The sequence below is a fragment of the Calidris pugnax genome, unplaced genomic scaffold (genome assembly GCF_001431845.1).
Source record: "Calidris pugnax isolate Ruff unplaced genomic scaffold, ASM143184v1 scaffold593, whole genome shotgun sequence".
Lineage (NCBI taxonomy): Eukaryota > Metazoa > Chordata > Aves > Charadriiformes > Scolopacidae > Calidris > Calidris pugnax.
The window spans coordinates 434615-454291 of record NW_015092181.1 but is presented as its reverse complement, the minus strand read 5'-3'; the positions used below and the strand labels follow the sequence as shown (position 1 = coordinate 454291).

The 19677-nt window shown below is 39.8% G+C and overlaps 1 protein-coding gene across 1 annotated transcript in view; it reads left to right on the top strand.

Moving 5' to 3' along the window:
* Positions 1–4588, top strand: part of NUCB2 (nucleobindin 2) — a 29016-nt gene extending 24428 nt beyond the window's left edge. Inside the window, exon 13 of the mRNA XM_014962258.1 lies at positions 805–4588. Coding sequence (XP_014817744.1) covers positions 805–917 — 113 coding nt within the window. The 3' untranslated portion in view covers positions 918–4588. The remainder of the gene's footprint in view (positions 1–804) is intronic.
* The last annotated feature ends 15089 nt before the right edge of the window (positions 4589–19677 follow it).

Genomic DNA, 19677 nt, shown 5'->3' with positions numbered 1-19677 from the left:
CCTTCATCTTCGGTAAAAACATCATGTATAATAGCAGATGCCCTGGTAGTTGGACTAACAATACATCTTTTGATACTGGCAATATTGTAGTATATACTGTTTTTAACACATACATTATTTTATGTAAAACCTTTTTGCAAAGTCATTTAATGAGGTGTCATAAGAATTCATTATACCAGCCAGAACTAGTCAGCACTCATTTAAGGTTAAGGAGTTAAGGAGATCCAAGTAGATGATATTTCTAATCTGTAGGCTACTGGAGCTACTAAGAGTAATCTGAGGAAAAAAAGAAAAATCACAAAAATGCAGCTGCAAGTTCCGACATTGTCAGCAAACTATGAACATTAGTAGTATTCAAAGGTAGCCAAAGGGATAATGCTGTAAATATTGTTGACACAGTGAGGAGTAAATATAGGAGCAAGTTGGTTTTTTTCTCCCCCGAAGCTTAGCATATTGAGATTGAAAGTTTCATAAACACAGAGTATATTTCAGAAAGAACAATCTCCAAAGAACCAATGTGTTTTATAAGTGAAAATATTTCACAGGAACAACTAATGATCTAAGAGGAAACTCTGAATATTATATGATACATATATATGTAAAAATATGTCCACCGATGCAGTCTATTGGGTGATCTCAATCCGATGTCACTGTTAGTCACATACAAAATGCCTGATTCCACTTAAAAACCAAAACCCAGGAGGTTTTGTTTGGTTGTCCCTACACTAGAAGCTTTCCTTTAGAGACTTTTCACATTTGGGGTCAATTTGAGAAGTTACAAATGTTATTATTCTTGTTTTACAGCTGGGGAACACAAAGTTGGAGATACACCAAAACATCCTGCAGGAGGTGATCAGCCTTTACCACCAGGACATGTCCAAGAACCAGCAGCTAGAACTGATCAAGTTCACCCTTAACCACTTGTGCCTCAACTTTATAGCATCTTTATTATTGAGGAATTGGGGGGGCGGGGGGAGGGCAGGAAATCAGATTGCAACATGAACTCTCCACTTTCTTCCCCAGATTGTAAAATCATTGAGAATGTTAAAGGTGAAGTATCAATCAGATTCAAATCATAGATTAAACTTTCTCCTTAATGCAGCAGTGAGAAACACAACAATGGGATCATTTAGAGGCTATAATGGAGGAGGGAATTAAGAAAACTATTAATACTAAAGGTTTTTATGGCCAGGGGACTGAGCTGTTGAACTCTTCTCTTACAAAAAGAGAGGAGATGTCTGCTATTCTGTGTTTAGGCACAAATCAGAATCTTCTCAGAGAGGAAGCAGGGAACTGGCCTGAGTGTCAAGTTAGGTCTAGTTTTACATAGAAACTCTTTCCAGAAATGCTGAGAAGTAAAATATGGGGAAACAAAGACCACAGATAAAGGCCTACCATTTCCAGCACTACCAAACCCTTTCTTCTTTGAGACCAAATAAAAATCAGACTTCTAATCCTTCATCACAGAAAATTTGCACTTTCTAAAATTTAAATACAGCAAAGAATTATGTGGAACAGTGAATATTTTTCATGTTTACAGAAGCCTAAGAATTCACTGTAAGCCTTGAAAAGGAATACTGTATTTCTGGTGTATTGATCTGAACCGTCCTCCTTGTTGAGATTAATTCTGTGTAGCAGTTGAATACTCAACTGGCTCTCGGGACAGTACTTTTGTCCCTGTTTCTTTCATCAGGTGCCAGCTGATCTCAAAATTTTGCATGTTATTAAGTAAGCCTTTTATGTTGATGGAAATATTGTGCAAAACAGAACAAGACTCATTGTCTTTTTCTGTACAGGTTATCCTACCTCCTATGATACCAGATTTTTCAAAATGCACCACATGCTTCAGAAAGCTTTTCTCAGACATGAATCTTTGACTTGTTAACTAGTCTTTCAACAGTTCATGAAGTGTCCTAAAACAGGGGTGCTACTTGATTGTATTATTTTGGTATTGAACCAGATTAAGTCCCTAGTATTGTAAGCCAAGATTTTACAAGAGTAAGTTAATTTTCCTGTGGGTTTTACTATAATGTTGAAAAGTTGTGTGATTGTCCTTGCTTGTCATGCATTTCAAACTGAAAGTATCCTAAAGCGTAAACCCTGTTTGGGGTTTTTTCTTTTTGTTTGCTTGAGCTTCTGTGGTGACTTTTTTTTTTTTTTTTTAAATGTGCATTGTTCTGGTTGTATAATTCTGGCTTTGAACTGATACACACACACACACACGCACCTTGGCAAGTATCCTTTGCATTTCCTTCCTGTTCTGTGGCTAACTATTGACAGTGTCATTAAAAGAGATCATGTGGGGTTTGAGTAAAGAAACAGGGGCAAGGCTGTGTTACAGAAAGATGTTGCTTTCAGTATAAGACTCGAATATTTTAGGCAAACTCAAAAAAGACAGGAGGCAATTACTAACATTTTGTATTGACATTTGGGAAGTTTTTCACTCTGAAGAACTTTGATCGACTGAAGCTAGGCATATTCCTTCCACTTTTAAGGCTTCTTTCATTAGGACTAAGCACATTCATGTTCTCCACACAAAATAACACCACTGGAACAGATGAGGTTTCCTTAACTGTTTCATCTTATTAGTTATCATGTCATATTTCCTTCAAGTTGTTAATATTTTAATTCCAAAACCAGCATCTCCACTCTTTGTCATTTCCATGCATTTCTAACATGAGTTTAATTATGTCTTTGTCAGGAGTCTAAAATACATTTTGACAACTTAGTCTTTTTTCTAAGAGGCCCAGACATAGTTACAGCTACATCCAAACTAACATTTTCTCAGTGTGCAGGCCTGTCTCTGAGGCTGTAGCCTGGTAATGGGTAACAGAGCGAGGCGGGAAACAAAGGGGCAATTATTCAAACGTTGTGGAACAGGTGAGGGGAAATTTTATTTGTGTTCTCCCCATCCCACATGAAAGTTTACAGAGGACAAATGCTACAGCCACAGATGTTTCTAGAAAATTAAGGAGCGAAACCTTTGGTGTGGAGGCATTTCTACCATACAAATCATTCCTTCAGGCTACATCCGCCTCCTAACAAATGTCATTATGTGTAATGACGTGCTTTGTAATGCTTATAAGCTTTGGTTTCGGTGCAACCTCATATTTTGACTGTAAGATCCTGACTCTCCCTGCTGTTGGAGATGGGCATTATATCCCCCTTATCCCATTTACTTCAAAACATCCAGAGTTTTGTAAAGAATTGTTGTAACTTGGGTGCTGAACTCAGCTTCTGCATGCTGCTATGTAGTGAGCATCACTGGTGACTCTGAGGAAGCCACTTGTGAGAAGCCAGAGTTTTCACTTGTCATTTCATCGTGAGTTAGCATTAGCACAAGTTCCTTGTTTTCCATTTCAGCTAGTCACTGAGGTGCATTTAGTGTAAAACAGCTCACGTCTTTCTTTCAGTTGCTATCTGATACCTAAGTGTTGTTCTCATCAGTGCTAAGGTACTTAGTAGCTTGCAGTTTAGCAATATACTACAGACTTTCTGTTCATTTTTTAGAAATGGAAACAAGCAGGTTTTTTAACCTTAGAATTGGTGGTTTGGTTTATTGCGAACAATAATCAAGGTTTAGTCAAACTGACAGTTATTTGCCCTAAATTATGTGGAAGCAAGAGCCTCGGTCCTCAACAGTACTTAAGATATTGAACTCCTACTGAACACATCTTAGATTTTTTGCCTAAATGTTTTTGAGATAAGCACCCAAATTACAACTTCATACTCTTCCACCCAATTCAAAAATCTCATATATGTGTGGGTACCTGTATCGCATGTCCACAAAGACAGCAAGGACTGAGGGGATGTTCTTTCAAAAGATGGTCTGTCAGGTCCAGGCTATGGACAGACAATGTTCACCTGATACTGTGCATCTCGCCCTCCTCTGTGGAGGAAGCATATTGTTCTTCAGGCCCAGGCTCAAAGAGGTCTCCGTCAGAGCGTAATGAAGTCACCAAACTATTTTTGTTCAATTCAGTTGGATCAACCTTGAAGTGTGGTTTATATAAGAGTTTTCTCACTGTGAAAAACATCTGCCTTAGAGGTTATGCAATGTGCTGAAGTCATGCTTACACATGAAATGTTTAGCAGATTTGTTGATTTTAATGTGTTTGTTGTTTTCAATGCTGATGTCTTCTTTTAATTGGCTTCTCTGTTCCATAAAAGAGACTAAAAGTATTAGCCACTGAAAGCATGTTTCTACCATGATACTTGTTTCTCAGGAGCTTTTTAAAGTTGAAAAAAAGTTATTAAACTAAGCTTACAGCTAAGCGAGGAAGTAGAAAGCTATAATCACAGATAAATAAAGGGACTGGAATATCTTAGGCACCAGTGCTTTCACCTGTACTCTGCTTTTCATTTAGGAGGTGGTTACAAGAAAACCGAATGTAACTTCATACAGACACCAGTTCCAAGACAAAGATGCAGAGATTCAGTTTTGTACTTGGCTGGAATAAGATTTGATCAATGTTGTAGAAATTCGTATCCTCCAGTGCAATATATGTAGGAAAAAAAAAAAAAAGCAGCCCCGCTCTGTAGTTTGTATAGATTAGTTTTTAACTGGATTAAACTGAAACTCAGCGTAGTGTCAGTCGTCTAGTGTTTTATTTTAAGTGGGTGGGAAAGAGGTGGGTTTAGATCTTGTCTATATGTACAACTTTTTATTCTTGCTTAGAGGTCATTCCTGTTCATTGTCCATTCTTTGCTCTCTGGAAAGATGTGAAAAGGAATTTTGAAAAAGAGATGAGTATCTTGTGTTCTTTGCTGGCACCAGCTGCCTCGCTGCAATAGCTGTTCAGTAATTAGATACTTGAATGCTCAATTTTGTATATTCATAAAAATACAAAACTAACTAATTGAAATGCTACTGCAACACCATTACAAACCCTTGACAACACCACACACTTCCCTATCTTCTTCAAATTCAAAACAGAAATCCCAGAGAAGGTGAAGCACCCACAGGTTTAATAACAGACTTGGCCATCGGTTACTTTTCTTTGCTTACAGATTTTGCCTTCAAGTCAGGTGTCAGCACGGCTGTGGCAGCGTGTCTCTTGGGAGATCCACAAGACATGATGCTGTATCCAGCCACATGAGATTTTTCCATTCTGTAAGTGTATCTTGATTAAGAAAAAATTGATGTATAGTGGTATTTTCTGAAGAAGTGAAGCTCTGAGCTACGGATTGTTGTTTTGTGATTTACCCAAAAGTAGGTAGCAGATACCAGGAGCCGTCACTAAGGTCAGCCCCAAAAATACTTTATTGTTTGTATCCTCAGATGTCTGTTACTTACTGAAATTAAGAGGGTTGTACCGAGGTAGTGAATGTCCCATCTGAAAACATATCAACACTCACTGTAGTTTAGTTACATTTCTAAATTATTATTTTTTTTTTACATAATGGGAAACAGCTTGAGCCCTGTTATTTACGCATCCACAGACAGCAAATATCAAAACCACCTACACTTACACTAATGTTTTCTAATGCCTTAAAAGCTATACTTGCCAGAAACGCTTTGTATCCAATAGTAGCTCTTCCTATAATTATACTAGTCAATACTATGCTATATAACAGCCTGCACACTTGCTTGTGTAGTGAAGTAGAATATCAATGAGGGAAAGTAATTTTTTTCAGAGATCCACAAGTTTCTAAATGTGGTAAATTTTTCGGTGACAAATAGAGGGACAGAGCAGCACTACAAAGCTGGCCTCTCTATTCATTGCACCTTTTCCGTCAATTCAAGAAGCTGTTAGTCTGAATGACCACACAGTGACTGCTGTTCAGTCTCTGTTGCAAACAATTTGTGTTTACTAAAATGTGCATTTCCTTAACACCTAATAGCTCACAGCTGGTATCTTCAAAGAAACTGCCCATAGAGCCATTTCTGTGTTACAGAAGGTGATGTTGCACACACTACACAGAGCTTCTCCTTTAGTATTCCTTTTCACGCCCTCTCCCTCTAGCTTATCATTGCAGTTCACACTACATTGAGAAGAGGACTTCAATTTTTGGGCTCCCTACCACTAGTAACAGTAGAGAAAGTGAGATGGAGGTGCAGGCGTCCCTCCTCTGTGCATCACACCAACCTACCACTGCATGAATTTAGAGCCCACCTGGGAGGAGAGGAGGAGTTATTCAGCCACGGAGTAGAGCCCTGTGCAAACTTGTATGTGTGGAAATTTCCACGGTCAGAGAAAGACAGGAGATGCTTTGGCAGCAATGAGTGTGGTTCCTGAGCCCACCTCCATTCCACAGGCCGTGCAGGCCTCACCAGCGCACCGAGTGCCACGGAGAAGTGCGTGCAGGCCTCACCAGCGCACCGAGTGCCATGGAGAAGTGACACATCTGCTGTCACACACACAGGTCTGTCACCTGATCAGCACATACTGCTCACCAGAGGGAGCCTAAAGACCAGCATCACTGAGCACTTTCAAGAGCTAATTAAACAGCAGAGCGCTAGCACAATAAAACAGGATGTTGAAAACTGCATGATCCCTCAAAAGCCAAACGACAGCTGCCATGTTTCTAAAGGGCGCTTTCCCCCCCCTTTTTCTTTTACAAGAATGCATTTCTTACATTAATGCCATTTCCTTTTGGAAGAGAACCTGAAAGTGCAAATGAGCATTAAGCTGATGATGTTCTTCCTGAATACAGAGATCTCTGTACCATGCTTGATCTCTAAGTACCACAACTGGATAAAAAGAATATAAGAATCACTTGGTATTTAAAAACCCAAGATACTGACCAGGGAAAGATAATGTTTACATTTATAGCTGGAAACAACAGCCTTCCTAGACTAGGATCCTACATGTTAGACCGTGAAATAAAAAAGGCAATACTGCACTATTTCTGCCAAAAATACAGCTGGAAGAAATAGGATTATACTGATGCCAGCTTGTGGTAACTCCTGGTGCTGGTCAAGCTTCTTTAGAAGTAGTTGGTAAGCTGTTTTATATTAGCTTTTTCCTCCCAATAATTCTAAAGATAAAAATTGCATACATCAGAGCAAGTTTAGGGATGCTAGTTCATTTAGTCCCATGAAAGCATGATCACCAGTGAATAGCCAAGCAAACTGATAAAAATCATGATGTTAAATATGAGGGTGGGGATAAAGGAATAGGATGTTGTCAAGGCATGTCTTAAGTTTTTGATCAGTTTCCCTGTATCTTCTCTTTTATAGTCAGTATTACGCTTCTTACTACACACAAAGCCATGGCTCATTTTCAGCTACAATAGTTTATAATTCCTAGCTTAAATGCCCTCTTCCTATGCATTTTATTTTTCAGCAAGGAAAGAGGAAAATTAAGTGCTGTAAATGTTCACTTATTTGTGTTCATTATTATAACATTATCAAGAACTTAATAAATCACAAACACTATTCAGTATAAATAAGTATCTGTATTTTAGCTTTCTACTGTGTTTGCAACACTCAGACAAGAAAAATAACCAGGCAGTCATCTCCCATGATGGGTAGATTTAGTTCAATCTACAGCTAATTACAATATCATCAGAATGGTCTTTATTAATTTATCCATTAATTATTTACAGCTCCCAAGTTGCATTTTAGTTGGCTCAGTCTTTGGATTAACAGCTGCCTGACTTTTGGTTGGGACTGATTGCTTCCCTGTACGTTAAGCACCGTGAACCACATAAGTGGTTTCAAGTATCTAAATTTCTGTTGTGATTATATTACAATTTCTACATTGAAAAATGTATCTGCAAATGATTTTATTCTAAGGCTAATAGGAAGGATGAGGCACTACAGCCAGCACTGGGATACTCCTTACTGATGTTGTGCTCTTTAGCCGCCGCTTCCAAAGGCAACGCTCACAGGCTTTACTTCCCACTTGCTTAAAAGCAATGTTTTCATTTAGCACTTTGGTGGCCGGAGATTGCGAAGCCATCTGTGCTGTTCCGTGGCACTGCAGTTGTGCTGCTGGATGCTGCAGCTGTCTGCCTGCCAGCACGGCACCCGCCTCACCGTGGGCCAGGGATCACCGCTCGGCGTCTTCGCCGTTTGAGCTCTGCTGGCTCACACCTGCTTTGTCATAGCTTGTCTTTCAGTCTAGACATGTCCTAAATGTTTCAGATGTCCCTTGGGCTCCTCAGGACAAAGCCAGGGTTGCACCAAGTATGCACAGAGAATTTTTATTTATGTATTTAAAAAAATAAAAAATTGCAACAGAGTAATTGTGAAATAGGGAAAAAGTAGTACTGGGATTAGATGCAATGCATTCATGTACTGCCACAAAGGACTAACTGAAAAGATGCAGTTTGACTAAGAAAGTGGCTAATATACATCATCCTGCTCACGCCTGATGCGCGTGTGTCAGCACTAGAACTTCACAGTGGTAACTCCCAACTGCTTCGTGATATCACAGAATCACAGAATCTTCTAGGTTGGAAGGGACCTCAGAGATCATCTTGTCCAACCGTCAACCTAACTGACAAAAACAGACACCCGCACAACAAACAAGAAGCATCATCACTAAACCAGACCTCCCAGCACTACATCAACCTGGCTTTTGAACACCTCCAGGGATGGTGCCTCAACCACCTCCCTGGGCAGCCCACTCCAATGGCTGATAACCCTTTCAGTGGAAAATTTTTTCCTAATATCCAGCCTGAAATATGGTTTATTCAATATTAAAAAGAAGCAGTGACAAACTTGGGCATCTAAATAACCCTTTCACAAATGAATTCATGCAGAAGAAACTTGGAAGACTGACTGGCTGTAGTCAGCCGTACAGTCACACAGCTGGCAGCAGTGGTGGACTGAACATTATTTAATTGCAGCTTTTCAATCAAGAGAATTTAATTACATATTTTAAGCAAAAATGCAACAAAATATTTTTATGCACTATGACAGTATACTTTCTAGACCTTTGTAAAGTGAGGAACCAACTCATGTTTATGTGTTGATAAAAATAAAAGCTAACTCAAGCGTATTTTAGGCAGCCATCTGCACTGTGTAAATGCAGCTCACTTCTCCCAGAGCTGTTGTCCTTGAGGCACGGCTCCTCGTGGTGCCCAGCAGCTGGCTGCTCCCGGGGCAGCTCCCAACGCTGGCTTCCCAGCACTCTGGCAGATGAAGAGGAAGGACATCATCTGCCCACAGCTGTCTAGGAAGGGGCAAAGCTGCCCTGTGATGCAGAGGGCAGCCTCCTGCACATCTCCAGGGCGGCAGAGATCTTTCTGGCACAGCATGACCTGCCTGGACAGAAGGGAGGGAGAGCCAACCTGCGTACCACCCCAAGCCCTTCCTGACAGTGCACACTGCTGGCTGCATGCAGCTCATGCAGGAGAGAGAGAACAATTAGCATTCATTTCTTTTTCTTGCTCTTTTTAATTTAATGTGCATCTAGAAACAAACGTATTCATTTTTTTTCCTTACAGTTAAAAAAAAAAATGCTAGCATTTAAAGGAAGCGTAGAAATGAAGCATTTGGAAGAAGCTGTTTTGAATTACGAGATTGTGGGCTTTCATCACAAACCATTAATACCAAACTTTTTATCTGAAGTATCCATGAGAAAGAAAGGTACAAATTTTCTTCTCGAGTTAACATGCAATGTAGCACACAATGTAACACTGCAAGAGACGGGAAAGCAATTCTGCTAAAGGACCAGGGAGATCTGAAAGCTTTATATTTTCAGGTGCACATAGAAGAGAACAGCACTTTTGTGGCTCTGTGTTTCTCCAAACATACGTGAGCATAACAGGAAAGAGCTTCCGATCAAAATCCCTTACGACACTCTTCAGTGGCATCCTCTTGAGTAGGCACCATCACTGTCACAGTAAGTGAACAAAGTGAATGCATTGAGGGTATGGTTTAATTTCTGGAAGACAGTAGCTGTCTGGATTTACAAGTCGGTAGGGCTGTGATTTGTATTAAAACAGGTAATTATTCAAAGCCAGTGTCCACTTTAGGATTCACAAATTTTCATCTCACTGTTACAAGGATGGGTGTTCTTTGTCTCCAGAGCTGTGACAGTCATTTTTTCTAACCCAGACACCTACAGACGAATACACAGCTACTCCTTTGTGCTCACACAGAATTGCTCTTATATTTTACTATATATATTTTCTCCAAATGGCTGTCCTAACTGCTACACTCAGTTCTCCAGCAGCTGGGCATTTCCCTCACAGGCCCTCAGGAACCATGAGGATGAATTTCCCTAAATCTTATTTAAGATGTCTGGAAACCATTTCCCCAGAGAAGGCACGCTCTGTTCACAGAAGACAGCTTAATCTCTCAAACACCGGTTGGTCATAGTCACCAGATCTCTCTCACTGGGAAAGCAAATACCCTTCAATCACATCTTCGTTTTTTCTTCAGGGTAATTTCACAGTTGCATCAGGTGCAACAGTGAAACCCATCCTTCCCCAATCCTTTTCTTTTTCTCCTATCTCACAGGCTTCCAGCACAGGTTTTTCTGGGGCTCATGCTGCTCAGTATCCAGGGGGAGGGGACCAGGAGGAGGAAACTCCCAATCAGCACATTGGAGTGCTGTATTATATCTTGATAAAATTTAAAGAAATCTGATTATTTGCTTTTCAGCCCTACCAGAGCTGACGCAGTGCAATGGTTAATGGACATGCCAACTGCTGTGGAGACAGATCAGTGCTCTGGAGCGAGATCAGTGCAGCTGTGTCCTGGATGTCCAGCTCTATATGCACAGACACACCACAAATAGAGAGTTTTGAGAGGGCTGAATCTAAAGAGCAACAAAAGTACTGCTTCTGATAAGATTTCACGGACTTTGTCATGAACTAACCTAATATACTATTACAAAAAATAAAGAAACCAAAACACCCAACAGTACGATTCAATTGTCCCAATGTGAGACACCTACATATCGCTGCACACAAAAGAAAGAAAGATGTTACAGATCTACATCTATACCTAGCTTGAGGTCTAGATTCAGATTGAGAAACGTAGCTAGCCTGAGAATTTCAAAGTGCCCACAGCATCTGTATTCCTGCCTATCCCACTAGAAATCAGGTAGCCTAATCCATCGAGCAGACCTGATAGTTTCTGTCTCTTAGACAGTTTCAAGAAACTCTTATAAAAAAAAAAAAAAAAAATAAAATTAAATGTTGTTGGCACAGCTGTTTTGGGAACCACAAGAAGGACTAGCAAGGGGAAGCTGGGAACTACATAAGCCAGGGAAAATTTAATAACACACATAATTACATGCTAATATACAGAAGCCCTGTAGCTGGACAAATACTAAAGTATTATAAGTACATTTTCATTTCCAGAGGACTAGAGGTTCACTGTTTTTAAGTTGTCAGAAGAACATGATTTCTCATACTTACTGTATTTCTTACTGAGACTGGATCCCTCTTGCTTCCTGTATAAATAATCAAATATATAAATACCATAGTTATAAAGTACTAAGCAGTCAAGATTCTTTGACCTCCTTTTCACATCTTTATCTGCTTATCTAACACTAGCAAATACTGTATCATCACTCTGTGTCTGTGCTATAGCGTAAGTGATTTCTGCTCTGAAGAGATTCAAATCCAGTGGTTACTGGAGGAGAATATAACCAAGTATAACATCAGAGAAGAGATACTGGGCCACTTGGGCAAATACTTCTGCCTACAATCTGTACTTCAGATAACACCTACGGCTTTCATGTTTGCAAAAAAAAATCTAAAAAAAAATTGTTTTCAAAGTAATGTACAAAGCCTGAAGAAACCCATTACAAAAGAGATATCGCTAAAGCTTCTGGGTATGTAAAATACATCTATGGGTCCTTTCACTTTACGAGCAGTAAAGAGTACTATTTAATGTAATTTGAGGGGGGAAATAATTTTGTAATATGAAGTCATTTGGGACAGGAAGGTGTGTAACCGAGTCACTGTGCAAGCACAAGTCAGCACCAGTAGACCCTGGTTGGGGTCTATCAAATTAGTCCATACAGTGCTTCAGTAGATATAATCACTTGGCATGCTATTTTTGTCACTGAGAGACTCTACAGAAGTACCGACAAATTGGTGTAACCAAATGTTGAATTTAACTTGGATTTTTGCTTTCCTTGATTTTTTTTTTTATTTGAAATGAATGAAGAATGTTATATTCCCCACTATGAGATTTGCTAAAAGTAAAGTGACTAGTGAAAAAAAAAAAAAAGGCTAGAGATTGAGGTTCTGTCATCTTTAATCCAGTCATTCCACCCCCAGTTTTCTTTCCAGCAGAAATCACATCTGACAAGAGCAATTTCACTTTCTCTCTCCCCTCTCAACCACAAGACATAATTTCACATTTACTGTGCTGTAAAATCCTAGTGGTGAGAAAGCAATACAGATTTTAGATTTCATACTTGAGGAGCGTTAGCATAAAAAACCTTGTCTGGGGTTCACTTCTTAACTAGTTTTTTCCCCCTCAAACTATAGATCTTGTCTTTGTTGCAAAGTAACAGAATATTTTAATTGGTGGAAGTGATGGGCTGAAAACAGCCTGCTCAAGACAAGTGTATCAATTGCTATCATGTTGATGGGAATCATAGTTTGGTCTTATCCCTGATGCCAGAAGAAAATCCACACCCTTTAACAAAGACCCAAACTCCTTTCTCTTAATATATGCAGTATGACACACTTTGTACCTACATATGTAAGTGCAGACTCTTACTGAGTCCAGGTACAGAGCACCTGCAGAACAGCAAGTGTATAATTTTTTCTGTTGTAATTCTTTCTTCTATACTAAATCACTCTTGGTTTAGTGTCCCAAGAGTATTTTACTGCAGCAGCTTTTTAATGTAAGACCTTCCCTCTTACTTTAGCAAAGTCTCCTGTTGTCTCCAAGAGAGGAGAAATTCCTACACAAACCATAGTCAATACAACTGTCTGTCTTGACTTTTCCATAATAAGTGTTGTACCTGACAACATCAAGTGTTGTAAGTATGTATCAGAGCCACAAAGACCAGATGGTTACCTGAAGCCAACTAAGTCATATAGGTTAATATTGGAGAAAATGTATTCTATTTTTGAATGAGCAAATTACAGTTCACTCCAAGGGCATCTGACAAAATATTAAGACATGAGGTTTTTCATCCAGCAACTCAACACTGTAGAACAAGCCTTTCAACTCAAGCTTGCAGGTAAACTATTGTTTTATTATTGTTTGTTATCTCTTATAAATTAGTTTAAGTTTGGATACTAGTTTGCAAATACTCAAGCTTCTTTTAGGGTAGTTGGATGAAGGAATAAGAGACCCCACAAAGTTATTAGATATTGGAGTCTTGTAAGAGAGGCTTTATACCTTTAAGGAAGTATTTCTATATGTGAGAGTAATGTGGAAATTATTGAATCTTCCATCCCACAGTTATGCACCGAATGAGCTATAGCTACACCCTAAAATTTAAAAATGAACTAACAGAACTTTTCCACTAACATTCACTAAGAATCAAATCACAACTCTCTAGTAATGCTGATCGGTAATTTTTTTTGAACTGCTTCAGAAAAATGAATTAAATATGAGTGTCAGCACGCCGTTTCAGTCAGATATTCTCTGAACTGCATCCAGGGTTTTTTTCTAAGTCAGTAAGAAGACATCTGTTGAATTCAGCATACTTTGGAGTAGTTTCTTTGAGAATCAATATGAAAACCGTCATGACTGAGTAATGAGAACATACTACTAAAGATTTTGTGGACTGGTATATATTTGGCAATACTTTTTAATACAAAATTGTGTATTGTAACTCCCTTTATGATAGGCGACTGTAAGATTATGACTACTGTAAATAATTGTATTCTTCCTACTTTGCAGAAGAACATAATAGGGTTGCTAATAAAATGTCTCTGACTGCAAATTAGAGCCACACAGAACCCTTAAAGTAGTCGTTTTTGAACAGAACAAACTTATAAAGGGCATTCTAATAATATCATTCCTGAGCACGATTCTCACCTCACCAGGCAAACATGACTGGAAGGTGTGATAAGGGACAGTATGGCTTATGCAGCAGCTGCACACCCCTGTATCTCCTACAGGACACTAGGTTTAGGACTAGCAATGCCTGTGCAGAAGGAGAAGAAATAGGATGTATATTTCCCACTACCACCAAAGAAGTTGCCCCCAAGTTAACACTTGTTAAACAAACCCCCCTTTTATATTTTTTTTGATAAGGAAGTCCCCCGAAGGAGGCATTGTGGGACGTCTGGCAGTCCAGACAGAGGTTCACAGAGATACAGAGAAGGTTTTTGAACATGGGACAGTTTCATATTAAGCCTGCCTAAGGCCAAGTCCAAACAAGGGGAATAAGGAGGAAGGGAGTCTTATATTTCTACTTGTCTCCAGGTAGTTATTTAGTCTTATGGGACACCAGTGAATTGTGAAAATTACAGTTTTAATAGTAAACCACAAACCACTTAGCCATCATGACACATTTATGGAGTGGCTTTGGTGGCAATATCTTTTCAGAGAGAAGAGGATAAAGGTAAAATCAAAGATTCTGTCCATCTAGCCAAGAAGCAATTACTACTTTGAAGGTAAAATGCATTACTGCACATCCAAAGGCAAGCATCGATGTGACTCTTCAGTGCTGTGCACACGGAAGGAACAGAAACTGAGTGAGTTTTGTTACCTGGTTTGAGGGACTATTACCAGTGGAAGAAGAAAACAAGGACTATGAGAATGGATCTGGTTTCATCTCGTGTATAACTTGCAACACAGAAAAGCAGAGCGAAGAATATAGGATCAGATATGGGGTTTCTACTGAAGATGAAACTTTTGAGGAAACCTACATTTTAAAACTTGATTGAACTCCACTAAACAAAGGAAACATTCTCTTTAGTGAGGGCAAATCTGCACGTAACATTACAAACACTTGTGATACCACTGAAATATCTTGAACAGTAGTACTGTTATTTAAGAGTTGTGACCTGAGGTCACAGAGCTATGGCATGCTGTGGAACTTTTTATTTTATTTTCTCAAAAATATGTTCTAGAATACAACAGAAGTTATATACTTTTCAGGCCATGTACAGTAATGAGCAAAATAAGTGGGGAAAAAAAATCCAATGAAGGAATATCCACTTTGCCACAATTAAAAAAAGGAAATATGAAAAAACAACTTTTCAAACTCAATGATCAAATATCACTACCAAATATGTCCATTTAATAAACCAAGTAGATTTTAAGTGTAAAGATCTCAGCTATGGATGTCCAAACAACACTTAATAGAAGAAAATCTGAGTAAATAATGGCTGCTTCCAACCGAGACATTTCTAAAGATCGATACTACCTTTAGAAAAATATCTGTTTATTGCCTGTAATTCTAGATAAATTCTCAGTAAGCATGAACTTTCTCTATGGTTGGTGAAGCCAGCCATTAGCTCCTTCAAATCAAGCCACCCTCGCGTATTCAGTGAGCAGCACACACACGAAGGGCTAGCTGTCTTCTAAAACATCACTGGGGATGGCCAGATAGGGTAGTTTCTTTACCCTCAGCGTCCAAATTTACCATCATTTTATGTAAGGAAGCTGTTCTCTTGGCCCTCTGCTCCAACAAAATCCATACGTTTTGCAAGAACACCCCAATCTTTCTGCTCATCTCACTGCTCTTCTTTCCCACCTGTCCCATGAAAGAAACATTATCTTGCCAACTCTTTTTTCCTCAAGTTTTAAAGCTAAAGCTAAAGTAGAGTTAACAACACTGGAAAAACACACCTGGGGCAAAAGGCAGGGTGTGGGAAATACTGTCCCCATTACTTACTGCACTCACCAGGAGACAGCAAGATCTTAGAACCATAGAATCATTTAGGTTGGAAAGGTCCTTTAAGATCATCCAGTCCAACCACAAACCTAACACTGCCAAGTCCACCACGAAACCATGCCCTTAAGTGCCACGTTTACAGGTCTTTTAAATACCTCCAGGAACGGTGACTCAACCGCTTCCCTGGGCAGCCTATTCCAATGCTCAACAACCCTTTCAGGGAATAAATTTTTCCTAATATGCAATCTAAACCTCTTCTGGTGCAACTTGAGGCCATTTCCTCTCATACTATCACTTCTTACTTGGGAAAAAGAGACCAATACACTCCTCACTACAACCTCCTTTCAGGTAGTTGACAAACAGGGCAAGCTGGTATCAGACCACAACATAAACATTCAAGTGCTTCAGCATATAAGATTACACAATATGCAAAAGGGCCACATTCTCTCATATTAGACAAAAGGAAATAAAAGATCTTTACACACAAGGCACAAGAAGATGTTCCCAGGAGATAGTGAAGTAGAAGGAGGCTTTTAACACAAAACACGAAGAACAGCATTGCTGTTACAGCCAAGGCACCATCAGGGACTATTTGAGTCAGCTGCCTACCCCATTAACTTAATAGTGCCCAACCCCAAGAAGGAAATCCTGGTGCTAATGAACTCCCTGGCAAGCTCTCTTGGATTTAAAGAGCCGGGATTTAACATGGGGGCCTGATTTGAAGCTCCCTAAAGTCAAGAGCTGTACCTGCTGGCATTGATGCTATCAATCTCAGTGCCTCAGCTCTGCTCAGGAATAACATTATTATGATTACAACAATAACAAAGCTATTTATACTCTGTGCCTGCCCTTTCTTGTGCAGAGAAAACGTAAATGCAAAAAAATAAGCAGGTATTTGCCATTTAAAATAGCAAATGAACAAGGAACAGCCAGGGAAAGGGGTGTCTCCCACCTCCTGCCATAGCACGTGGCAGCCCTGCTCCCAGCTCAGGGCCTCACCACCCTCACGGCAGCATGGGCCGAGAGACGGATGGGACGCTCCATGCCTCCTGCCAGGGTAGGCCGCAGCTCCTGTGAGGGGAGGAAAGAGGAGACATGTTCTCTGTGAGGTCACTGTCACGCGGGTTGAGATGGGATTGATTGCTCAGCTTTGCAGTAAAGCAGCTGGTTAAGATACCTCTCCTAAACTTGCCATCTGTCAGGCACAGAGGCTGACAGGGGCAAGTGGCAAAGAGGGGCTGCAGGTTTTGATTTTTGAAAATTACTTTTAAACTGAGTCATTCGCCTGTGATGATTCTTTAAAGCCCAATTATGTATTAAAATAGGGGTGTGAGCCAGAAAAACATGAAGCATATCGTCCTCTGTAGGCAACCAGCAGTGCTAAGAGCAGGATGGAGGCAGCAGTATCTGCAGCCTCTCAGGAATGTCTTCTGCTCTTTTAATAGTTCTCCTTGGGGGGGTGTGGAGATTTGTATCACGTATCTTTCTCCTTTGCTGAATCAAAAATAGTACACTGAGTCATTTGTTAGAGGCAGTTAGACAGTCACCAGCCACATTGAGCACACGTCCCACCGCCTGCTCAGGTCCATCTTACCCAAAGCCTCCTTCACACAAGGGGCTTCTCACCTCAAACAGCAACCTTGCTTGAGTATGGTCTGTAGTGCTGATTAAATCCCTCATTCTGCTGCAGCACATGCTCTCATTAGGTTGGCAGATTAAATTCTTTGATCCAAAAATCCACTGAAATGGGTGGTAATTTTTCTACTGCCTTTCCAGGGCAGTTGGAGTTTGAGATATCCACCTTGGAACAGGGTGGCTGGCCCTGAATGAATGCAGAACCACACAGGGAAATGCACTGAAAAAAGCATTGATCTTGCCCATTTGTAGTGGCAGTGCCAGTACGACTTTGAGCATGGGGACAAAGAAAGGTGTAACCAGGAAGTCTAAAATATAGTGGTTTTGAACCTTCTTCTCTTCTTCCCCAACCCAAACCCAAAGAGCTAAACTACTTTCTCTTCCACAGGGACCTGCAAAATTAACAACAAAGAATGATCTATGGTAGTTTCCTAGGAATAGATATTTCCATCCTTTGTACAAGGAACCACCGTGAAAGTTGCAAGCTTGGCAATTTCATAGAGGTTTTTGTTTTTCTAATATTTATTTTATTTTTGTATTTTGTTTCCTGTAGCACTCCAGTGCTTTATCCCAAATCAAAACAATCTGTGCTGGTAGATCTACAATGATTACCTTCAGGTGTGACCAATGTACAAAGAAAGAGTGGAAGAGGAAGGTAAACATGAGGAAGCAAATTCAGTTTTCAAAGAACCATCAATTATTCATTAGTTTGTTACTATTAACTATTAATAAAAAACTAAACACAAGAACCAGTCACCACAAAGCCCTCGTAACAGTGATTCCAACAGGGCTCTGTTGTGACTTGTACCTTGCCCAACACGCAGCACTATTTACCCACTGGATTGAGCAATGCTGATCATGCCCAGCCTACAGTCTCGTCTTACAGGGCAGACTGAATTTTGACATTGACCCCGTCGCTAATCTGTGCTAGCATGTAAGCCCTGGCCTTGTTAAACACTTTTATATCAGCCTCTCATCTGTTTTTTAGGTTCTAATATGATCATATTAGAAACTCTCATCTCAGCATTGTCACACCTTTGCTGCTATGAAGGGCTTAAAAAGAAAATAGTTTATTACTTCCAAGACATTGTCTTCCCACTGTGTCACTTGTGGATTTAAAGCATTTTTATTTTGTGACCCTGACCCTCTTTTGCCTTAATATGCAGCTTCTTGACTTCACTTCTGGTTTGTATCTATTTTACAGAGAGATGTTCCTACTGAAGTACACTGCTATAATATTATACTTATCATGTGCCTTGGGGGATAAAGACACAAAGTCAGACCTTGTTGTACTCTGATTTTGTATACGTATGTCACTTGATTTCATTAGGAAACGCAACATGAAACTGGTAGGCCCAGTGGCTATGTATTCACCAGTGGTCACCAAGCATTTCAAAACTATGGCATATAACATAAATGTTATACATTCTCTTTTTCTGATTAATAAGCTCTGTAATCCTTCTGTCCATCCAAACAGTTTAACAAACTCCAATTCGAACACACTAAACAGCGTGGACAATGAGCATAAAATGACAATGCTCTCCAGCCTCTGAAACACATGAGAGGCAATTTCCAAGGACATGGTTTCACCACACCCTAAATTCAGGGATGGCTTGCTACAAAACCTGTAGCTTCCCACTTCTTCTGTCTACATCCTTTCCTCGGTCAGGGCAAGCCCCAAGCGTGTAGCCCCCAGGTTCCCTCCTGCTGGTTTCTGTGCAGAGGTAGCAGTGGTGGGAGCCGCAGGACATTCCCCCAGCTGCTCAGCAGGATCCCAACTGAGACACCATGTACCAAAAAGCAGACAGAGGCTGAGGGAGGAAGTTCAAAAGCTCACTCACTTTGGACTTTAACTATGGAAAATGCAGCATTAGCTCACTGCTAAGAATGAGGACTTTTCGATGTCAAATCATAGCACTGATGGCTTCTTCAGGACTTTCCTACAGAGAATGGTGGGGGGTCAGCATAAGTACAACTTTAAAAAAAATGTCATATATTTGTGTCCCCAAATACTTTGTAAATGACAAAATGAAAGGATCCTCAAAAGAAGTAATATCCCTAGTACAAAATAAATACACGTTTTTTCCTTGCTCTGCCCCTGAAATGCTTCTGAATATTTTAAATGGTGAAAGAACAGAAGAATTTAAACTTACAAGAATCCTGACGTTCAAAATCACCAACACTGATTGAAATAATTTGCTATGGTGATTTTAATAGTACAAATCCTGCCTTCCTCATAATATTGTGCCTATTTATTGCAAGATTTCAGAAAATTAGGCAGATTCTTGTAAAAGAAGCAACATATACAGTGGTCCTGAAA